The 18,840-nt window shown below is 33.4% G+C and overlaps 1 protein-coding gene across 2 annotated transcripts in view; it reads right to left on the reverse strand.

The window, feature by feature from the left end:
- Positions 1-253: 253 nt before the first annotated feature.
- Positions 254-18,840, reverse strand: part of LOC123542764 (interferon-induced very large GTPase 1-like) — a 37,423-nt gene continuing 18,836 nt past the window's right edge. For both annotated transcript variants that reach the window (XM_053534594.1, XM_053534595.1), the window contains 3 exons: positions 15,237-15,456; positions 14,047-14,121; positions 254-11,427 (listed from right to left, as the gene is read on the reverse strand). In XM_053534594.1, the coding sequence (XP_053390569.1) occupies positions 6,542-11,427; positions 14,047-14,121; positions 15,237-15,456 (5,181 nt within the window). In that variant the 3' untranslated portion in view covers positions 254-6,541. The remainder of the gene's footprint in view (positions 11,428-14,046; positions 14,122-15,236; positions 15,457-18,840) is intronic.

Genomic DNA, 18,840 nt, shown 5'->3' on the forward strand with positions numbered 1-18,840 from the left:
CCTAGGGTTTCAGGATAGTGCTTTGTGGCTGTGAACGAAGTTCGTGTACTTTGAATTAGTTACCACATTTATCAATATTTGCAAGCGACCAAAATTTCATGACAGTATCCTAGATTGACCATGCACTGTATCCTATGGATGATTTAATCTAAAAAAATAATATATTTGTATCACTAGAGATTTTCTGATGTGTTGGACTTAAATGTGGAAACACAAAACGTAACGGATGAAAATAAAACAAACGATTCAAAAGTATTTTACCGTGATTTGATTAGTATATCAACAAAACCATACAAGTATATAGATAAACTGTAATAATTCATATATGTGCATGTGCAAATACACATTTATAAATGTGTTAACCGTACCTCTTTCTGTTCTGTTTAAGAGTTTACATTGCGATACAAAATACACAACTGTATAAAATCTATTAACAAAAATAGCTCGAATTACAAAAAGATGATGTAATAGACAGTACATACATACAATGTTATCACAACTTTGACACTGTTTAAGCGAAATAAAGTCTTTATATAATTTTGGTGTTACACTAGTACTGATTTCTTTATTTCAGTCTTTACTATGTACAATACAATATTAAAACATAAAATATTACAAATATATACTTATATCAGAATTGTTGTAGCCTTATCACAGGTACAAATCATAATTATTACAAGATATTATACATGAGCATTTGTTTATATTTACTGAAAGAAGTAAGAGAGATACTTCGGTGAAAATATTAGGTTACTATTTGAAACTATTGATATTTACAAATCAAAAATGAACCCGGCCTACTTCTGTTTGCAGATTTTGACAAAGGCATTTGATAGCATCGACCACGCTTTCACGTTTCAGTGCTTATACCACAGTGACTTACATTTTGGTGTTTCTTTTACAGATTGTGTAAAATTATTTTACAGTGATATAAGTAGCGAAGTTATAAATAACGGAAGTTTGTCCGAACTATTTCCAATAAAGAGGGGTGTAAGACAAGGATGTCCATTATCATCTCTGCTTTTACACAATAAAAGCATGTTGAGTAAAAGCGAAAGTGTGCTTTGGTGTACATTTTACAATGCAGTTGTTAACACTACAGGGGGAATGTTAGTATTTGGATATATTTTGAATTATAGAGACATTGAAAACATATGTAAAAGAAATGTGTTTCTTAAAGATGTTCTTATTGCATTGCATACCATTAAAAGGTCGAAATAAATGACATTAGTGGAAAACAGATAATCTCAAATAACTCTGGCATAAGGAATGGAAATAAGTTGTTTAATTACAAGGAATGGTATGAAAAAGAATTGAAGTTTTTAGCACATTTATTTGATTTCAGGAAAAATTATTTTTATTCTTTTGAACAATCGAGTACTTATGCAGTCTAGAAAATATTAAATTTCTAAAATATAATCAAATTATCACCAGCAGTAAGCCAGACCTAAAACAATTACACAAAGAAATCATTTATCTACACTCCAACAGACTATTTGCTAAATAAAGTTTCGACAGCAAAATCAGCAAACAAAATACTATACACCAAACAATTAAACGTAAATCAAAAACTAGAAATCAGGTCTGAAAAGAAATGGAGAACTATTCTTGAAGACAATAACATAAAATGGAACATAGTTTATGGACAAATTTTTAAAGCAATGATAGACACAAAACTTAGAAACTTCCAGTATAAATTTTAATGCATATAGTTCCAACTAATAAGTATTTTTTCAAAGTGAAATTGTCTAAAACAAACGTATGTGATTTTTGTAATATGCAAGTGGAAAGTATAGAACCAATTTTTATCCTCTTTAAATGTCAGAATTTGTCTAGCTAAAGAAATAGAATATGCAGAATAAATTTGACTATCATTCTAAGAAATGGTCTTTCTCAATCTATATTATGTATCCTTACTATGTACAGAAAAGAGACGCATGCAAGAAATATTGAGGGAAAAAACTATTTAAAATTAATAGTGAGCGCACATGGGTATGGTTTATGTTTTCTTTCTCTCCTTTTATTTTTTATGGTGTTACCTTTACATATTTTTCGCACTTTTAGTGTCTTATCATGCAAAGTGGATTAACTTTTTGACATAATAAAACTCGTTTATAAACAGAATTGAATAGGAAAGAATTGCAAATGTTTTGTGCATCTCAAAAATATAATTTCTGTTTTCTGTGTTTGTGATGCTATGTGCTTCCGAGAAATCTATACTTACCCATATCTTTTGTTATTCTAATAGATCTTTAGAATTACACAAAAACAAGGTAACATGATTGTATGTATGTCATAAAGGATAAAAAAAATACTTGGGCCTAGGAAAAAAGAAAAAACGAAAAAGAGTGTTTATACATAAAAACAACAATATGTGTAAAGCATTGAAATTAGATGAGGGAGAATTTCATTTGCAAGACTTGATCATATCATCTAAAGTGGATTATTTATTTAACAACTGTTTCTCCTACATAGATGTAAAAGAACTTTACAAATAAAAATCAACAATATTAACCGACACTATCTACTATCTGCTATTAAATATTTGATAAAATATAACTATTTAACTCCCTTACCACTTTAGTCACGACTAATAGAACACTCTTTTTAAGAAATCAGGGTTTTTTAGAGTTTTCAACTGTTCAAGACTTAAAAAATACTTATTTTGCAATAGAAATTTTAAAACATGTCGAATCTCTGGTGGTCTTGTAACGTATCCTCACAGGAAAACGGTAGAATCTGGATATTGCAATGTTAGCAAATGCTGAGTGGTTTACAATCTATACTTTTTAATAAATCAAAGGTCACATTGACATGTACATTATAGAGATTGTGAACATTAAGAAATATGAAATAATATAACAACGGTATACAGTTTGCAATATTATACATAGAAATATTGTAGAAGTCCGATTAGATTCACATATTATGTGACATCGTTAAGAAATATTCTTTTGTCAGAAGAAAATAAGTGATATTTAACATTATTACTTTTTCACTCTTTTAAATGATAAATGCAATTGCAGCAGATTAATGACCGTTTTCCGTTCAGGAAGATCTTTGATAAATATTCCGGCCCATGAAAATGGCAATTTAAACATAGGATCGTATGCCTTTGAGAGTGCTAAAATATATTGCAATATTTCGTAAAACTTAACAGTAAAAGGTTTCTACTGAATTGAACGTATCCTATCACAATGCATGATATCAAAATAGAGAAAAGTGGAAACTTCACAGGTCGCTCAACACGACAAAAACAAAAATGTTGCAGGCTCGGTTTGATTGAGCCTGTTCATGGACAGTAGAGGAAATGCATGCTACCGTCCACGCCCTCTAGCCCCGGGTTGAGCAGAACTCAATATTTACACGTGCTAAAAGTACAAAAAGCAATTTAGAGACATCCGCAGATGTATACAAACGTCAAAGTCAAGTCATTCTCTATGAGAAATAATTTAGTATTACATAGCAACGAATAATATATATATATATATGAGTAGCAAGAATAAACAAAATATGAGAAATAAATACATACATATATATTTAAATAACTATATTCAATAGCTGTCAGTTACAGCACAATTTTCTGTATTCTTCTTCAATGCTTGAACATAAATATTCAAATTCTGGAACTTTGTTCTTTCTACTGAGTTTACTAACATGTTTTTATGCAGATGAATCTAAATTTGAAATTATGGAAAACACAATATATTACAAAATATTTTAATTTTAAGAAATAAACATTCATTTTATTATTAGCATTGCTTCAGGTTACACGTTGTCAACGTAAGTTATAAAAATCTAGTGTTAATGTTACAGTGTCGGTGTTACATGACAGGTAATCTACTTATTCACGCCCGGTTAGCTCAGTAGGTAGAGCGTTGGTCTACGGATCTCGGGGTCGTGAGTTCGATCCTCGGGCGGGCGTATGTTCTCCGTGACTATTTGATAAACGACATTGTGTCTGAAATCATTAGTCCTCCACCTCTGATTCATGTGGGGAAGTTGGCAGTTACTTGCGGAGAACAGGTTTGTACTGGTACATAATCCAGGAACACTGGTTAGGTTAACTGCCCGCCGTTACATGACTGAAATACTGTTGAAAAACGGCGTTAAACCCAAAACAAACAAACAAACAAACTTATTCACGAAGCATTAGTTCTGTCCGTGAATATCTATTGATTTTTTCTTTTATTTTCGTAATCAGAGCAGAGAGGTGGCCACTTCAAACTTGTATGTGTATATGCATGTGTAGAACTCTATATTTTATTTCAATAAGCGTCTATAGAGTCAAAATGATAAACATTTTGCGTGTTATCGTGTTTTAGATGTTTTCTTTAATTACGAGTACACGTGCAAATATGAAAACATATTTAATCATGGTAAGACTTCACCAAACGCTAAGACTTCTCTTAATCGTAGTTCAACTGGGTTTCGCCGAAGTTTTTAATGAAGTCTTCATTAAACTGACTCAAGTATTTTAAGAAAATAGAAATTACAGGATTAAAGGGAAAATGTACATCAACTGTAAATTTTTGAGGCCAGAAAAAGGCATATTTGATAATTTGACCAAAGTATGAAGTAATTCAATAAAGTATAAATTATTCAGAAAAGTATTATAAAAATCGTTTTTACATTTAACGTGCATTCTTATAATGAATATAAAATGTACGAACGGCAACTATTCGAATATTCATTCATTACACGAATATTCGAATACTGTTTGACTATTCGAATATTCGGAAAAATATAATTTCATCAAAAACAAATAAAAGTCAAATAAATAAAACAAAAGATGTTCGTGTATCTAATTTTCCAAAACCCTCTTTCATTAAAGATTCGCGCGAAAATGCCTACGTGTCATTTTGTATATTACCGTGCCGAGATTGTACACTATTGTGATGACAGTGTACCCGGTAGTTAATACCGGTAATTGCTCCAGAAAATTTTAATGGACACAAATTGAGGCAAATCTGTTACAACTCACCTTTTTTCGGTAGTTGCGAACCACGTGTAATTATAAATGATCAGACATCTCTTAAACTTATTACACAGATTTCAATCAAACTCGATAAAAGATGCATTTGAGTAAGGAAAAATCTAAACGAAAAGTCTAGAAAACAAGTCAAATAGGATGCATATCACCTTTTACGTAATTCGGATTATCTGATTGAAATGACGAATAAATGCATTTTCATCGGTAAAATTTATTTTAAATCAATACTCATGTTTCAGACAAAGAGACGTAATGTTAAGTCATTTTTTCTCTGCCGTTTTGAAGAATTTCATGCGAAGTCGGTTACGTGAAATATGTGTGGAGAAATCTCACTTACGCCGCGAGGGCTACAGCCCTATAAGAAATGAATAAATCCTGTATAAATTATATGTAAATAAAGGCAAATGACGAATATTTTATATTTCAAAATATGAACAAGCGATGAGAACGGTTTGTCAGTTTTAGTTCGTCAATGTCTGATAAACTTCTGGTGAAAACGAAAGTAGAATTAATACATGTCGCTGATGGATTAGGGTATCATAAACACGTAGAATTTTGATTGATTTGTTGATCAGTTGATGACCGAATATTCAAATATTCGTTCGGAAGGTTGCCTGAATATTCGAATACCAAAAAATGCTATTCGTTGCCATCCCCAATAAAAAGCTTAATTTATTTCTGGCTAAATGGCGACAAGTAATATGATAAACGAATAACAATAAATTCAGAATAAACTGTACAAGGTAAGAATTATTAAAGGCTATATATTAAGCATAAGCAGACATTATCTACCAGAAATATAATATTGGAAACGTCCACAAGTAAACATGAAGCAGCTAAAAATTACAAAAATACATGATTATAAGAAAGGATTATGCTGTCGTTACATATGATATTAAAACAACATAAAATGAAAGTAACATTTTACAACGAAACGCATGTCTCGCCACATTAGCTCGTTTGAACTGAAAGGTACTAAACCAGGAAATATTTGTCTGGCAATAGCGCAAATAGGTTATATGAAACTACCTTAATTTCAATAGGCCCACATTGTAATCCAGGCTCATTGGTCTTTTCTAACATTTAAATTTTGAAACTCAGGATGAAAGAACTATCCAAGAACTATAAAAAAATTGCAAGTAATGTATCCAAGAACTATCGAAAATAATGCAAGTAAAGTACATGTTGACTGTCACTTTTATCACTTTTTCGCTTTGATCTCGGTTACCCGTTGTTCGGCAGTAATATATTTTTTCTTTTTCAAGAAAATGCTCTACTGATAAAATATTAATATATCTCACGCAAAAATGCATCGTTCCATATAAATGTTTACAGTACCGATGGATTAGTGTTTTAATTGATGAAATAAGATAATTTTCAAACACATCCAACATAATTATTTTACACCAATGGGAGATCACTTTACATGGAAAATATACACCGCGGAATACCATATAATTTTTCAAACAATCAGAAGCTTTGTGATTTAGGGTATTTCCAGCTGACTAATAATGCATTACCATGACCGCGAACTAAATTGTTTCTAAGTTATAAACACGTCTCTTTACTGTTATCAGGAAATGTGAAGGTGACACAAGTGTTTAGAGCTTGCAATTGCGATTCAATCGATTTCAAAGAGCCGGTGCAATAAGCTAACTGTAACAGTAAGAATGCGCTTCCAACTTTTATATCTTTCCACGATTTTGGTATGTTTGTCATTTTCGCCCCATAATATTTGCATAAGTCTTTTTCATATCTACATATAAACCACCTCCAAAATTCTTCAGAATTCAAACAACTTTCTGGTTCTATATCCCAGTCAGAAACAAATGCTTTATAATCTTTAAATCGATGCCATCCTTCCTCGCATGGAATTCTCTTTTCTGGGTTGCATTTAAAATCAAATATATTGCATGGTGCTTCTGCATCCCCCATTACGTTAAAATGGCATGCTCCTAAAAATAACGTCTCTTTAGTGTCATCAAATACTCCGCACAATCCTAGTGGCCTATGCTGTACACAGCTGTGGCTTTGTTCTACATTATGGGTATACCCACGTATGCAAGGTTCACCACAAAATAAGCACGCTTCGGGACAACCCCATAAGTTGTCAAGTATATCGTTTATTGGATTTGAACCGCTCCACGTAACTTTTGTTAATTCATTTGTTGCTTTAAACTCATTGAGGAGAGAAGCTGATATGCTTTGCAATTTTCCAATTATCTTATCTGTAAATTCCGGAACATTTAAACGATCTATTCGTTCTAGCTCTTTTTCCGCGTCATAAAAACATTCTTTTGGAAGTTTCAATGTTGTCAGGAGAGATATGAAATGTTCAAACCATTGTTTAATGGAACTTGTATCTCCTGAAAAGAATTTGCTACTTTCAAAGAGGCTCTTTTCAATGTCATCCAGATATATAACAATTTCAGTTTCGGCTATTTTTTCATACATTCTTGAGTCCTCAGAGAAAAGAATATGATCAGCCTTCTGCTGTATCCAAGCTTCTGCATAATCTTTAGGTCTAAGTATGTAACGCATAAAACTGTTAAACGAGTCTTCAATTAACAATTCTGTTAACATGTTTAATATTAGTGCATATTTCCATGATGGCAATTTATCATACAACTCAAATTTCACCATCATTGATATTTTTCTGTTCAAAATCACACGAAGATTTTCTTTAATTGCATGCAGCATCAGACAAACGGCAGTATCCTCAGATTTACGCTCCATTAAATAAGCTAAAAAACGCTCTCGTTCTATTTCTTTGTACATTTCTATGCGGACTTTTAAACTTTGTGACTGCTGATACAAAGTATTTGCCTCCTTAAATCGAAAACATGAAAAGCAACTCACGTGAGCAACAACCTTTAATATACCTTTAATCGTAAAAGTGAAAGAAGTGTTATTTCGCCTATTGGCATTTGTCATCAAATTATCAACTTTATTTAGAAATTGTCTTACATCCCTATATGTAATCTCTTGTTTTCCCTGACAAACTTGTTTGATAATTAGATCAACATCATGAAATATACTTTCTACTGCTTCCTTTGCTCTAGAAAATTTTGTATCTTCCTGGTTACTGATTTCTGAAACAAGGTTTATATCGTTTATATCAATTCCAGTTTTCTCAAATGATCCAGACAACATGTCTATTCCAGGACTTTTCTCTAAAAAGCTGTAGTTACTGAGAGACAATTCTAGTATTGTAATGTGACCTTTATATATTTCTTTTAGACATTCTAGAAAAAATTTGTTTAATGAATCTTCTGACTCATAACTGGAGAAGATGTCTGCGCTCATAGATTTTTCAACAAAAGTTGTCCATATTTGCTCAAACCTTTGATTTGCTTTTTCAATATCGATATCCTTTCCTGTAGGTATCAGTTCTTTTTGAAGTTCCATTGACTTTCGTCGAAGGTCTTCTTCGTGTTTTATACGCAGTGTGCTAACTATGATATCAATCTCCCGATTAGTTGACAACCTGTGAATATCCGGCTTACTATTGTCAACAACATCTAGACAAAATGTATGTATATGCTTAATAGTATGTTCTTTCCAGTTTATCATAATATCTTTATAATCGTGTTCATTAAAGAATTTTTCCATGTTTTCAAGTGTTTTCGATTTAAGGTTTGTAATAGAATGTGTCATCTCCGATATTAGTTCTGCTTTTCTTTTCATTACACTTGAAACATTGTCACACTGAGTAAAACTGTTTTGTGCCTTTTGAAATATTAATTCATCAAACGTACGTTCCAAAGACCACAGTTCCTTCTTCAGTTTCTGTTCGAGCAAGATGTTAGCTTTTTTTTCAATGCTATTACGAAAGGAAAATACAAAATTTTCAGCAAGAACACCTTTCCACAAATCATTCATATGCACAATTGTATCTTCAAGAGTTAGAAACGACTTATGTTGCATATCGATTGATTTATTCACTAGATGATACTTTAATTCTACACACTTTTCGCAATACTTTTGATTTACTCTAGCAACAGGAGGGTGTCCTTGCCAAGCATTAGGTAGATACCATACATGAGATGTTGGAACAAATTCAATCACCTGACTAAATCTAGTAATACCAGAGATGCGTTCAAAGCTAGCCGCTTCTTCTGTTGCTTTGTCTAGGGTTTTCACTGACTGCAACAAGCCTTGTTCCATTTTAACACAAACTTGCATATCAGATACGTTTTGATGTATGAAAAAACAACTTTTATGAATATCTGATCTTTTATTTGCGAGTTTCAGTCTCAAAAATGCGTGAGCTAATATCTGCAGAATATCACGCATTTCGCTTGAATTCTCGCCCATGACATTAAGCAATGTAATATCCCCTATACCGGTTATAAATGTTGATATTTCATTGTCTCTTCTGTAGCAAGCGTGTGTGTCGACCAGTTCTGGTGCTCGAACACCCTCAGTATCAATAAGAAGAACGTATTCAAATGGGTGTTTTCGATCGGTAATACCCTTTTGCCTCACTGGTATAATCTGCATCTGTATTCCTTTTGTACATCGGCCAGAGCCTGTAGGAAATTTTAAACCAAACATTGTATTCAGCAAAGTTGATTTTCCAGAACTCTGTACTCCTAAAACAGATAGAGTCAATACCTTTTGCTCACCTATTAGGTCATGCACATGTGTTAGTACTAATTTGATCCATTCAGTCGGCAAATAAAAGTTATTCCCGTCGAGCAATTCTAACGTATATCCGCCTGCCACAAATGTTGCAACAATTTTAGCTAATGCCGGAATTGGTGGAAAGCCTATATTTTTATGATCTGATTTAGAGCATATAGTAAAATCTGCTATATGCCCAATTTCGCGGAAAATGTGATCGATCTCCAGGTACGGAGAATCCGCGTTCTTCGGAAGGTTTGTTCTATCCGATTCATCGTCAGAACACGGAAGTGATGAGTTGACATCTTTCCTCACACAGGTTCTCTTTCGGCGTTCTAGAAGTATCTTCACCCACCTCAAAAGATAATGAATGTATGACAAATTGTTCTGGTGTTCGATGAGACAGTGGCAAAATGATTTGATTGAAGAAGTTATGTCATATTCCTCTAGATTTCTTACCTCTGACATTCTTGTTCTAATGACGTCAGATGAGCCACTGTCTTTATTTCTATAACTTTCTTTTACAAGATCGCCAAGTACTTTTGACTTTTTGTTTTGAACTGGTGTCACAAGTTCAGTCCATTTATCCGGTAAAGATATTTCATCCATTAATTCTATGATAGTGTCAGCTGATTTCCGCGCCTCTTTACAGCACTCACTTTCGTCAGTTTCTATAGTTGATGCTCTAAACCTGTCTTGTAAAGATTGAGGGACAATCCAATCACTAAGAAGCAATTCAGATATCCTTTCTCGCGTTTCCGTAATGATATCATTAAAATTCTTTGCATTGATTTCGGAGTATGTGGACATAATGCGTACCGTTGTTTTGTTGCAATTCTTTATGTTAAGTTCAAACTTTTGCAACATCCGATATGTTTTGCCATTAGATTGGCCTAGTGGCCCATTAAAAATTAATAAAACTGTTGAAAAACGTTTTACTGTTTCTTCTAGCAAAGTGCTATTTTCGTCGAAGGTATCTGAATCAACAATTATTGCTGTTACGTCAGACTCCCTTGAAACAATGTCACAAACGGGCTCTTTAAAATCTGTTTTCACGTCCCCTCTCAAATTCAAAAGCAGAATTGGCTGCTTGAAATTACTTTTCCCCCCAGATATAACAGGCAGGACAAACATTTCAACGTAACCAGCGGTACAATACCTTGTACTCATACCTAATGGTCGATCTTTATGAAAGAATGTTTCGCACCATTTATCACACAGAATACCATTTATAAGTTTAGATTTAGAAAAATCTGGTCTTCCGAAACGAATAAAAGAAATGACATTACTCGGTAGGTCAAGTATCTCAAGTTCTACCATTTTACCTACAACATCGCTAGTCTCAATTACAAGAGAACGGAGTGGCCAGACGGACATAACAAAGTTTGTGGATAGGAAATCCCTATAAATAAAGGGTAAAGCAAGTTTACAGATGTAAAGCTTTTGAACTAACAATTGCTTAAGCATAGGATCACAACATTGAAAAACTAACAAAAATAAATCCAACGGACTAATCTTACAATTTTCTTGGGGTTGATACATATCAAACACTGATCCTTTTGATTTTGAATTAATTTCTTTCCTGGTGCTGTATGACTCATAATCCATAGCATCACTGTTACCAGACAAAAGCCTTTGTAGAAACATGAATGGTATGTCGTTGTATTCATACGTTTTGCTTTCGTCATCGGAAAGGTCCATTTGGATTGCTTCTGAAATAGGTATCTTTGTTTTAATCTGTTCAGTCAAACCGAGCACGTTAAGTATACGTTTTACTTCATCAGCATTCCATGATACAGTTGAGTCCCCTAAAAGAAAAAATATCCGTGTTAATCGCCTGCTAGTTTTTGCCAAAATAATGAATGTTACAGCAATTTGTAATTTTCAAACAATTTTAGTCGAAAAAATAGTTTTCATCAGTGATAAATGTTTCCGAAACCTTACGTTTACTATAGCATGATTCCGCTTTAGAAAATACTTTCTCATTGCGAACTTCCTGTGATCAGTTGCCTAGCCATTCTTGCAAAGAGAGATATCTGATAATGTCTGTCCGACATAGTCGATGTGATATAAATACTCCTGAGCGTTCTATATAAATTAGAATCTGACAAATATCAGCTGTTAGAACAATGTTACTTATAGATAAATAGATTTATTCAGGTATAAGATCATATATTCAATTTAAAATAACAAATATCGCAATAAGTAAGATATGTTTTGCAAGATATTTAAAACTAAGCGAACAAATTCTAAAACTAACTTGTGACTTACATTCACATAATATTGCTTAAACATAGATGAAAAATACGAATAAATTGTTTTATAAAAGTTTAAGAAAAAGACAATGATTTAATAATATAAAATCATGAAAAAGTTATTTCAAGTTTAGTCGTGCTTCCTAAATTATTCTCTGCTGATCTTATACCAAGGATAACCCATGAAAGTAGCTTGAAGAGCGCTTATTTCCAATGGGGTCCTCGACTCATTACGGCACCGATTTAGTTATGTTACGTAAAAGAAAAAATAAACATCAGTGAAAAACTAACACGCGAAAGAAGAATAAAATAAAAAGGAAGTACTAAAGAGAATTATTTTAGTGAGTACCTCAGTAATAACAACTAAAGTTTAAATAACAACTGACTTTAAAAACTAAATATTAATATCTTATAGCTAGGTTTTCCTCAAGTAATTTACCTTTTTTAAACAGATGTGCTTTTAAAGCAGATCTAAAACTTGACTTTTTTATATCTTTTATGCTACTTGGCAGAGCATTCCAATCTGAAATTACCTGACAAAAGAATGTCCTTGACTCAAAGGATAAAATGTTAGGAAATACAAAACTGTTTTTACTAAATCCTTTCTTTGTATGTATCTCAGATCTTAGTTAATTGGTTCGTGTTCTGTAAATGCTTATTTGTATAACTGATTGACTGTTTTCCTTGTTACTCAAAACTATTTTTTAATGATTCTGACAATTCAAATCAAAGTAACTCATTTCATGTCTATGTAGTGCATTTGCGTTTAAGTAATTATACAATAGTTTATCATTACAAATACTATTTTATCATAAATTGTATCATTATTTTATTTTGTACTTTGTGTTAAATATCACGCTATGATCTTTGTATAAATAAATTTTAGAAATAGACAAGAAACGTAGAAATTCCACGAAAGGTTTTCAACTGCATCACACCGACAGGCTTTTTAAAAAATGGTCATATTCTACCTTACATATAGTTCTTATTATATAACCATGACCATATTTTCCTACTTTAAGTTACACAATGACATTAGATGACCTTTTTGTCGCCAACAAAAGCGATAAAATCACTTGGGATCTCGGTGAGATTGGAACAGCAATCCATTCCACAACACAAAAATATATTATTTATTTCAAATATGACCTAAGTTTTCTTTTTTAGCTACAATGACCTTGACTCTGATACAGGTGACCTCAAATGCATTCCCAACCTTTCGTGTTTAATTAAAGCTATCTACACACAAAGTATACTGACAATAAGTGTACAATAAGTGTAAAAATATTCAGTGGAAATCATTGTTCTTTTTTAGTAACAGTTACCACAAATATCATTCAAAGCTGATTATGTAGATAATAAGCTTGCTGTACACAAATTTTGGTAGCAGTAAGTACGTAAGTAAGTCAAAACTAAAACGGAAAATAAACGGGTTTAACCAAAAGGGGCTTTCAAAGAAGTCCCAATTAAATTTATAAAGCGGAAACTATGTTTTTCATGATCACACTGGGACAAAATCTATTTCAAGAGAAGAAAATCTATTCTTAGTAACTGTGACTTGGACCTTGACCAATTAAAAATTGGATCTCAGTAGAATTGAACTGGCGCTCTTGCGTCCCATTGACTAAAATGTAGCTTTTGGCCCAACGCCCATGTATGTGTTCTTTATGCTTTTGTTAAGCATTTTTGAACGTATATATTTTGCATAAAAAGGGTGCTATATCAGTGTGGTATAATAATAACAACAATAATAATAACTCTCTAGACCACTGCGCCACTACTGAAATGTCGATGTGTGAAGATTAAATTAATTATCCTGACCTTGATCTTGACCCAATGACCATATATACAATCAAAACCTTAGTTTTTTTAAGCTACCTACATGCCAGATTTAATTTCAATACATCAATGCAAAGTAAACTTATCATACGGAAACCAATTTTTCATTTTTAGCCACAACGTCCTTGACCTTAACCCAAATGACCTCAAATGCAGTTCCAACCATCATCTATTTACAGGCCAAGTTTGGTGACTCTAGCTTGTTCCAAACTAAAGTAATTGTGTGGCAAGTTTGACGCCCACAAGCCCGACAAAATGTTCCAATCCAATCACTGGTTTTCTACGAAGACCAGTCATAAAACAAAACGTAGCTTTGATAAGATTACAACTTACCTTTCGTGTCTTTGTAACATGTGTCTGAACTTTTTTGTACTTGGTCTGCCGTTGAGGTCAGTCTGTTTGCAGAAACTGAAATGGAAAATAGAAGCAAAAAAGAGCTATAAAATAGAAAAAGTGGAAATTCCACAGGTTGCTCAATACGACAAAAATGACAATGCGACAGGCTCGTTTTGATTGATGGTATTGGAAATGCATGCTACCATCCATGCCCTTTAGCCTCGGGTTGAGCAGAATTCAACCTTTGCAAATAATATAATTTCAGAAACAATTTAGAAACATCCGCAGACATATTTATACTGTCATGCAGTAGGAAAACTTTGTGTAATATTGCATGAAAAGTGACGTATGGTTCCTAAACGAGAAAACAATAGACAGAACTAAACAAATTGGAATATAGAAAGGGGATCTGAGGTTATAGAGCTTGCATATCACAGAAACTGCCACGGGAAACTTAAAAAGTAGGCACCATATTCAATGAAAGTGTGTTTGTATCTGATATTCCGACCTACATTTACAGTAGCCCTGACTTTAATAATTTACAAATATTTATAAACAAAGCGGGGCCTATTCGGGCGAAAACATCATCTCCGGTCTCTTTATTACCAGTATGTCCTATCGATTACAACTTCACCCTAGATTTCCAACTGTGTCACATGCAATAAACAGCTTCTGGGCACTACCTGTTTATACTCCATAAACTCTGGTTGTAGTCATTTCTCTATCGTGACCCATCAGTGGTAAATCAACAAAACTTGCCTATGTTTTATAGGACTGCTGTTTACAATCCATATCGCTATGGGGTTTGATAATGGCTTGAAAGATATTTTTATGGACCTGCTTTTTAGGCTGTCTGACGTCGTTTTATACAGACAGCTTCAATGTTATAGGCGAGAGACGAATAATGTTCGTACGATTTTTTTGTTTATAAACAGTTGAATATCATTACCTCTGTCGGTTCTGTATTTCCAATAAATGTGTTTATATTTATATAGCGTTGATTCTGTCTGTCGTTTGTTTTATTGGAAATGCTTTAATCGTTTTTAAAATCTCTGTATTGTAGTCAATGTAAAGAAAGTAAGCACAACGTTGCCAGATTTTTTTCTTTCTGAAGTTGCATAGGTACGCTACGGTACCATAAACAAACATGACGACTGAAACGTACTCTATACTTCGGTTCAACCTACCTTGTAGTAGTACACTTTCTGTGGCCGATAAATTTGATACATTTGAATTCATGCCATCCCCGTCTGTAGAAGCGAACTCGTTTTCAGCTTCCTCTAAGAAATTTGCAAGGTCTTCTTGGCCGGATTTTTTCAGAGCAGTCTTTAACACGTTATAAGCCTCTGCACCATTTTTACTAATTTCAGATACAAAAGCACGCATGCGGTCTGGTATCTGCTCTTTCTATAATGAAAATTCATACTATTCTATAAATTTTAAACCCGAGGTAAATGAAGTTTTGACATTTTTTTAGTTTTAGTGTATAAATACGGACCAAGTTAAATAAATGTTATTACAGAGATGTTTGTCTAAATACTGTGAATTTAACAATGTGATATTTTTACTGATTTTTATATATCCATTACTTCTAAACATACAGACAGGAAAAGCTAAGTTCCGAGAAATTCAAAACAAAGCAATACAGAAGAATATGTATGTATATATGTGTATGTAACGGATAGACATATACACATTGGTTGATAGAAAATTCAACATCAACGACAAGACAATCACACTAAGGAACACAAATGGGCACGTCAAGGAAAGATCAGTTGCAAAGCAGTAATTAGGCACTTAACCCGGCTATTTGCGTGCAAGTACTCACTCTTTATTCCCACTTTGTTCAAACGTTAAAATTTATTGTAAATGAAAGTTATCAATTTATGTTATGAATTCCTTATATATCACAATGGGAAAGTTTAACTGTTAAATCAGTTTCAATTAAGTTGCATAGCTAGTAATTTTTACAAGCAAAACATGTTAGCAGAAAAAACGTTCACGACCTTTGAATGCATAATAATTATTTGAAAATGTGAGCTTTAGTGGAGATAAGAGATGATTGTTGATGTCTTGGTTATAATCTGGCACTAAATAATTTATAAGTTAGAAACAACTGAATAAATGTAGTAAACACGTATTCTATAAACGAGCTTCCTCCAAAATGTTTTGTCATTAATGGGCTTCCGTAGTTTTATCACAGGTATTTTAACATCACTCCATTGCATCTGAATGATGGGTGCAATATAGAGTCTGGGTTCCGTATGTTTTTTTCACATGAGATAACATCTTAGGCTACTCAAGTTTTGTATAATTATGTCCCTTTCCTTCTCAAAACATACGATCATCAGAGCCTGGAAGTCTGATGAAGTCAGAGTATATAAAAGAATTATTTTCTTAAAAAGGAGATTATCTAGTCACAGCCAGACTAGGTGCAATAGCTAACGATGTTGGCGGGTGAGCGGGTGCATGGTTGGGATAGTACGGGTGACTGGTGGATGAGTTAGGTGTGGGATGGGCACAAATTTGCTTTTCGATGCATATTCCTAGACGGTTTAAAAATTTAAAACAGGAAAAATGAAAAGATCAAATACGAGTTGGGGGAAGAGTTGGGGGAAGAAGTGGGGAGATGGAGGGGCTCTGGACCCGGTTTGGGTATACATTTTCTCATGACGAAAATCAATGTGCGTGCAAAAGCTGAAAGACGTTTAATGAAATTCTACCAATTGATTTGTTAATTATGTACAAGTATATGGATCTTTAAGCAATTAAAGGACAATAATTCTGGGGTTATTAAAGAAATCCTGACGAGTTTGAGTGTTTATTACCATAATGTGATCTAAATTCATTTTTAAAGTTACATAGTTCTCGCTGACATTTGTCACAAGTTACTAAGCAGAAATTGCCATAAATATATTACCCTATATAAATAGCATAAATAAGGGCTCTAACACTGGTGTTTTTTTCGGCGGCTTGACTGAAACATGACAAGCCGTATTTCCCTGTCTTGGTGAAAATATGTATAAAGCTTTATTTGAATATTACATACCACTTCCTAGATATGGTTCCTGACGGACGGAAAAACTGGAAGGATAAGAAAATGGACGAACGATTCAAAACTATACCCCTCCGCATTCGGAGGGGGATAAATAGCGTTTAGACCTGAGAAAGGATTGCGTTAGGTGGGTATACCCATTTGCTCACTTAGGGGCAAAACAAACAACGCCTTAAATATGCCCGGGAACTTTTGAAGACATACAAAGGCTGTGATAGTTGGGTTATTTCAAACTTTCTGAGAGGTGATGAAACATAGGTGAACATGTTTGAGCCATAGAGAAGGGTTGATAATAAGCAATGGAAACGAAAAGATTGTAAATGCCCCTGCCTTGCCAAGAGAATAATAAGTTCGAAAAAGATGTTGTAGAGACTTACCCTAAGCCTTCTTTACACAAGGGAAACAATCTAATTGTCTATTGTTTGTTAATCCTAATCCTGCCCATGTTATATCAGTGCAAAGGAAAAGTAACGTATCTATGATAAATGCCATGTATGATTACACAGATATGCATCTAACATTCTTGAAATTGATTTCTTTGATTTTCTCATGTTTCTAGATATTTTTCCCATACTTTGACGCATATGTATGGGTAGTTGAGATTGTTCTCTTTCCAGCAGTAGCCTTTTCAACATATTTCACCTTGTGAAATTCTGTGGGTTTTGACTTTTTAAAAAAATCGTCTGTTTGTTGACAACTTTCACCACAAAAAAAATGTCCTACTTTCCCCAGGGCAATCAATTATTTGATCTTTACATAGTTTTGTATTCAGGTTGCTAATCCATATGCATGCTTTTTTCATGATTAGAGGTAAAAAGTGGGTAGTTTGCATGAGGTACTAGGTCAATTGTCACCTAAGCCTATCATAAAGTCTTTGCGGAGTTGTCTCCATTTTTTCCAAATATTTCATCCGGGATTTTTTTTTCAGCTCAAATAACTCTTTTTCAGGAAATGATATTTAATGATTTTTTCAGTCCTATTCTGATGCAGTTAACTTCACAAAGATATAATATAGATAGCTCCTACTTGAAGTTTGTGTTTTCAGTAACAATGCCTAGATGTTGTACTCAATTTTCATCAGTTTTAGTGGGCAAGTCATTCAAGTGCATTGTCCATCTAGTAATAAAGTCACTGAAAGATTCTACAGGAGCACAGTACTGACGAAATTAAAAGAAAAAGTTTTACAATAAGAAACATCCAAGCAAAAATGGACAGGAGTCCATCTTATACATGACAACAAGTGCGAGGTTGTAAAGTCTTTTTGGCTGCTTAAAAGGCGGAATAGAGAGAAGTGAAAACTTCATAGGTCGCCCAACGACAAAAACGAAAATGTTGCAGGCTCGGTTTGATTGAGCCTGTTCATGGACGGTAGTGGAAATGCTTGCTACCGTCTACGCCCTCTAGCCCCGGGTTGAGCAGAACTCAACATTTACACATGCTAAAAGTAAAGAAAAATCAATTTAGAGACATCCCCAAACGGCGGTGAACATGCAACCTTCAATGATACACGTGTTGAGGCGTGTAATTCCATGAAGAGCGTCAAGATGTTAACCATCCACCAATTTCTCTTGACCAAAGTCCATGTGACTTTTTTGTTTCAAAGGTTTATAAAATGCTTTCTGGAAAAATAATAAGATCAAAAGTGTTCTAAGAAGTGCCATTTACCAGTGTCTCAAACAGATACCGAAAGGAAGACTAGTTATCTTCATTTCAAGATTAGGTAAAAGGTTACAGAA

This window comes from Mercenaria mercenaria, unplaced genomic scaffold, assembly GCF_021730395.1.
Source record: "Mercenaria mercenaria strain notata unplaced genomic scaffold, MADL_Memer_1 contig_3829, whole genome shotgun sequence".
Classification (NCBI taxonomy): domain Eukaryota; kingdom Metazoa; phylum Mollusca; class Bivalvia; order Venerida; family Veneridae; genus Mercenaria; species Mercenaria mercenaria.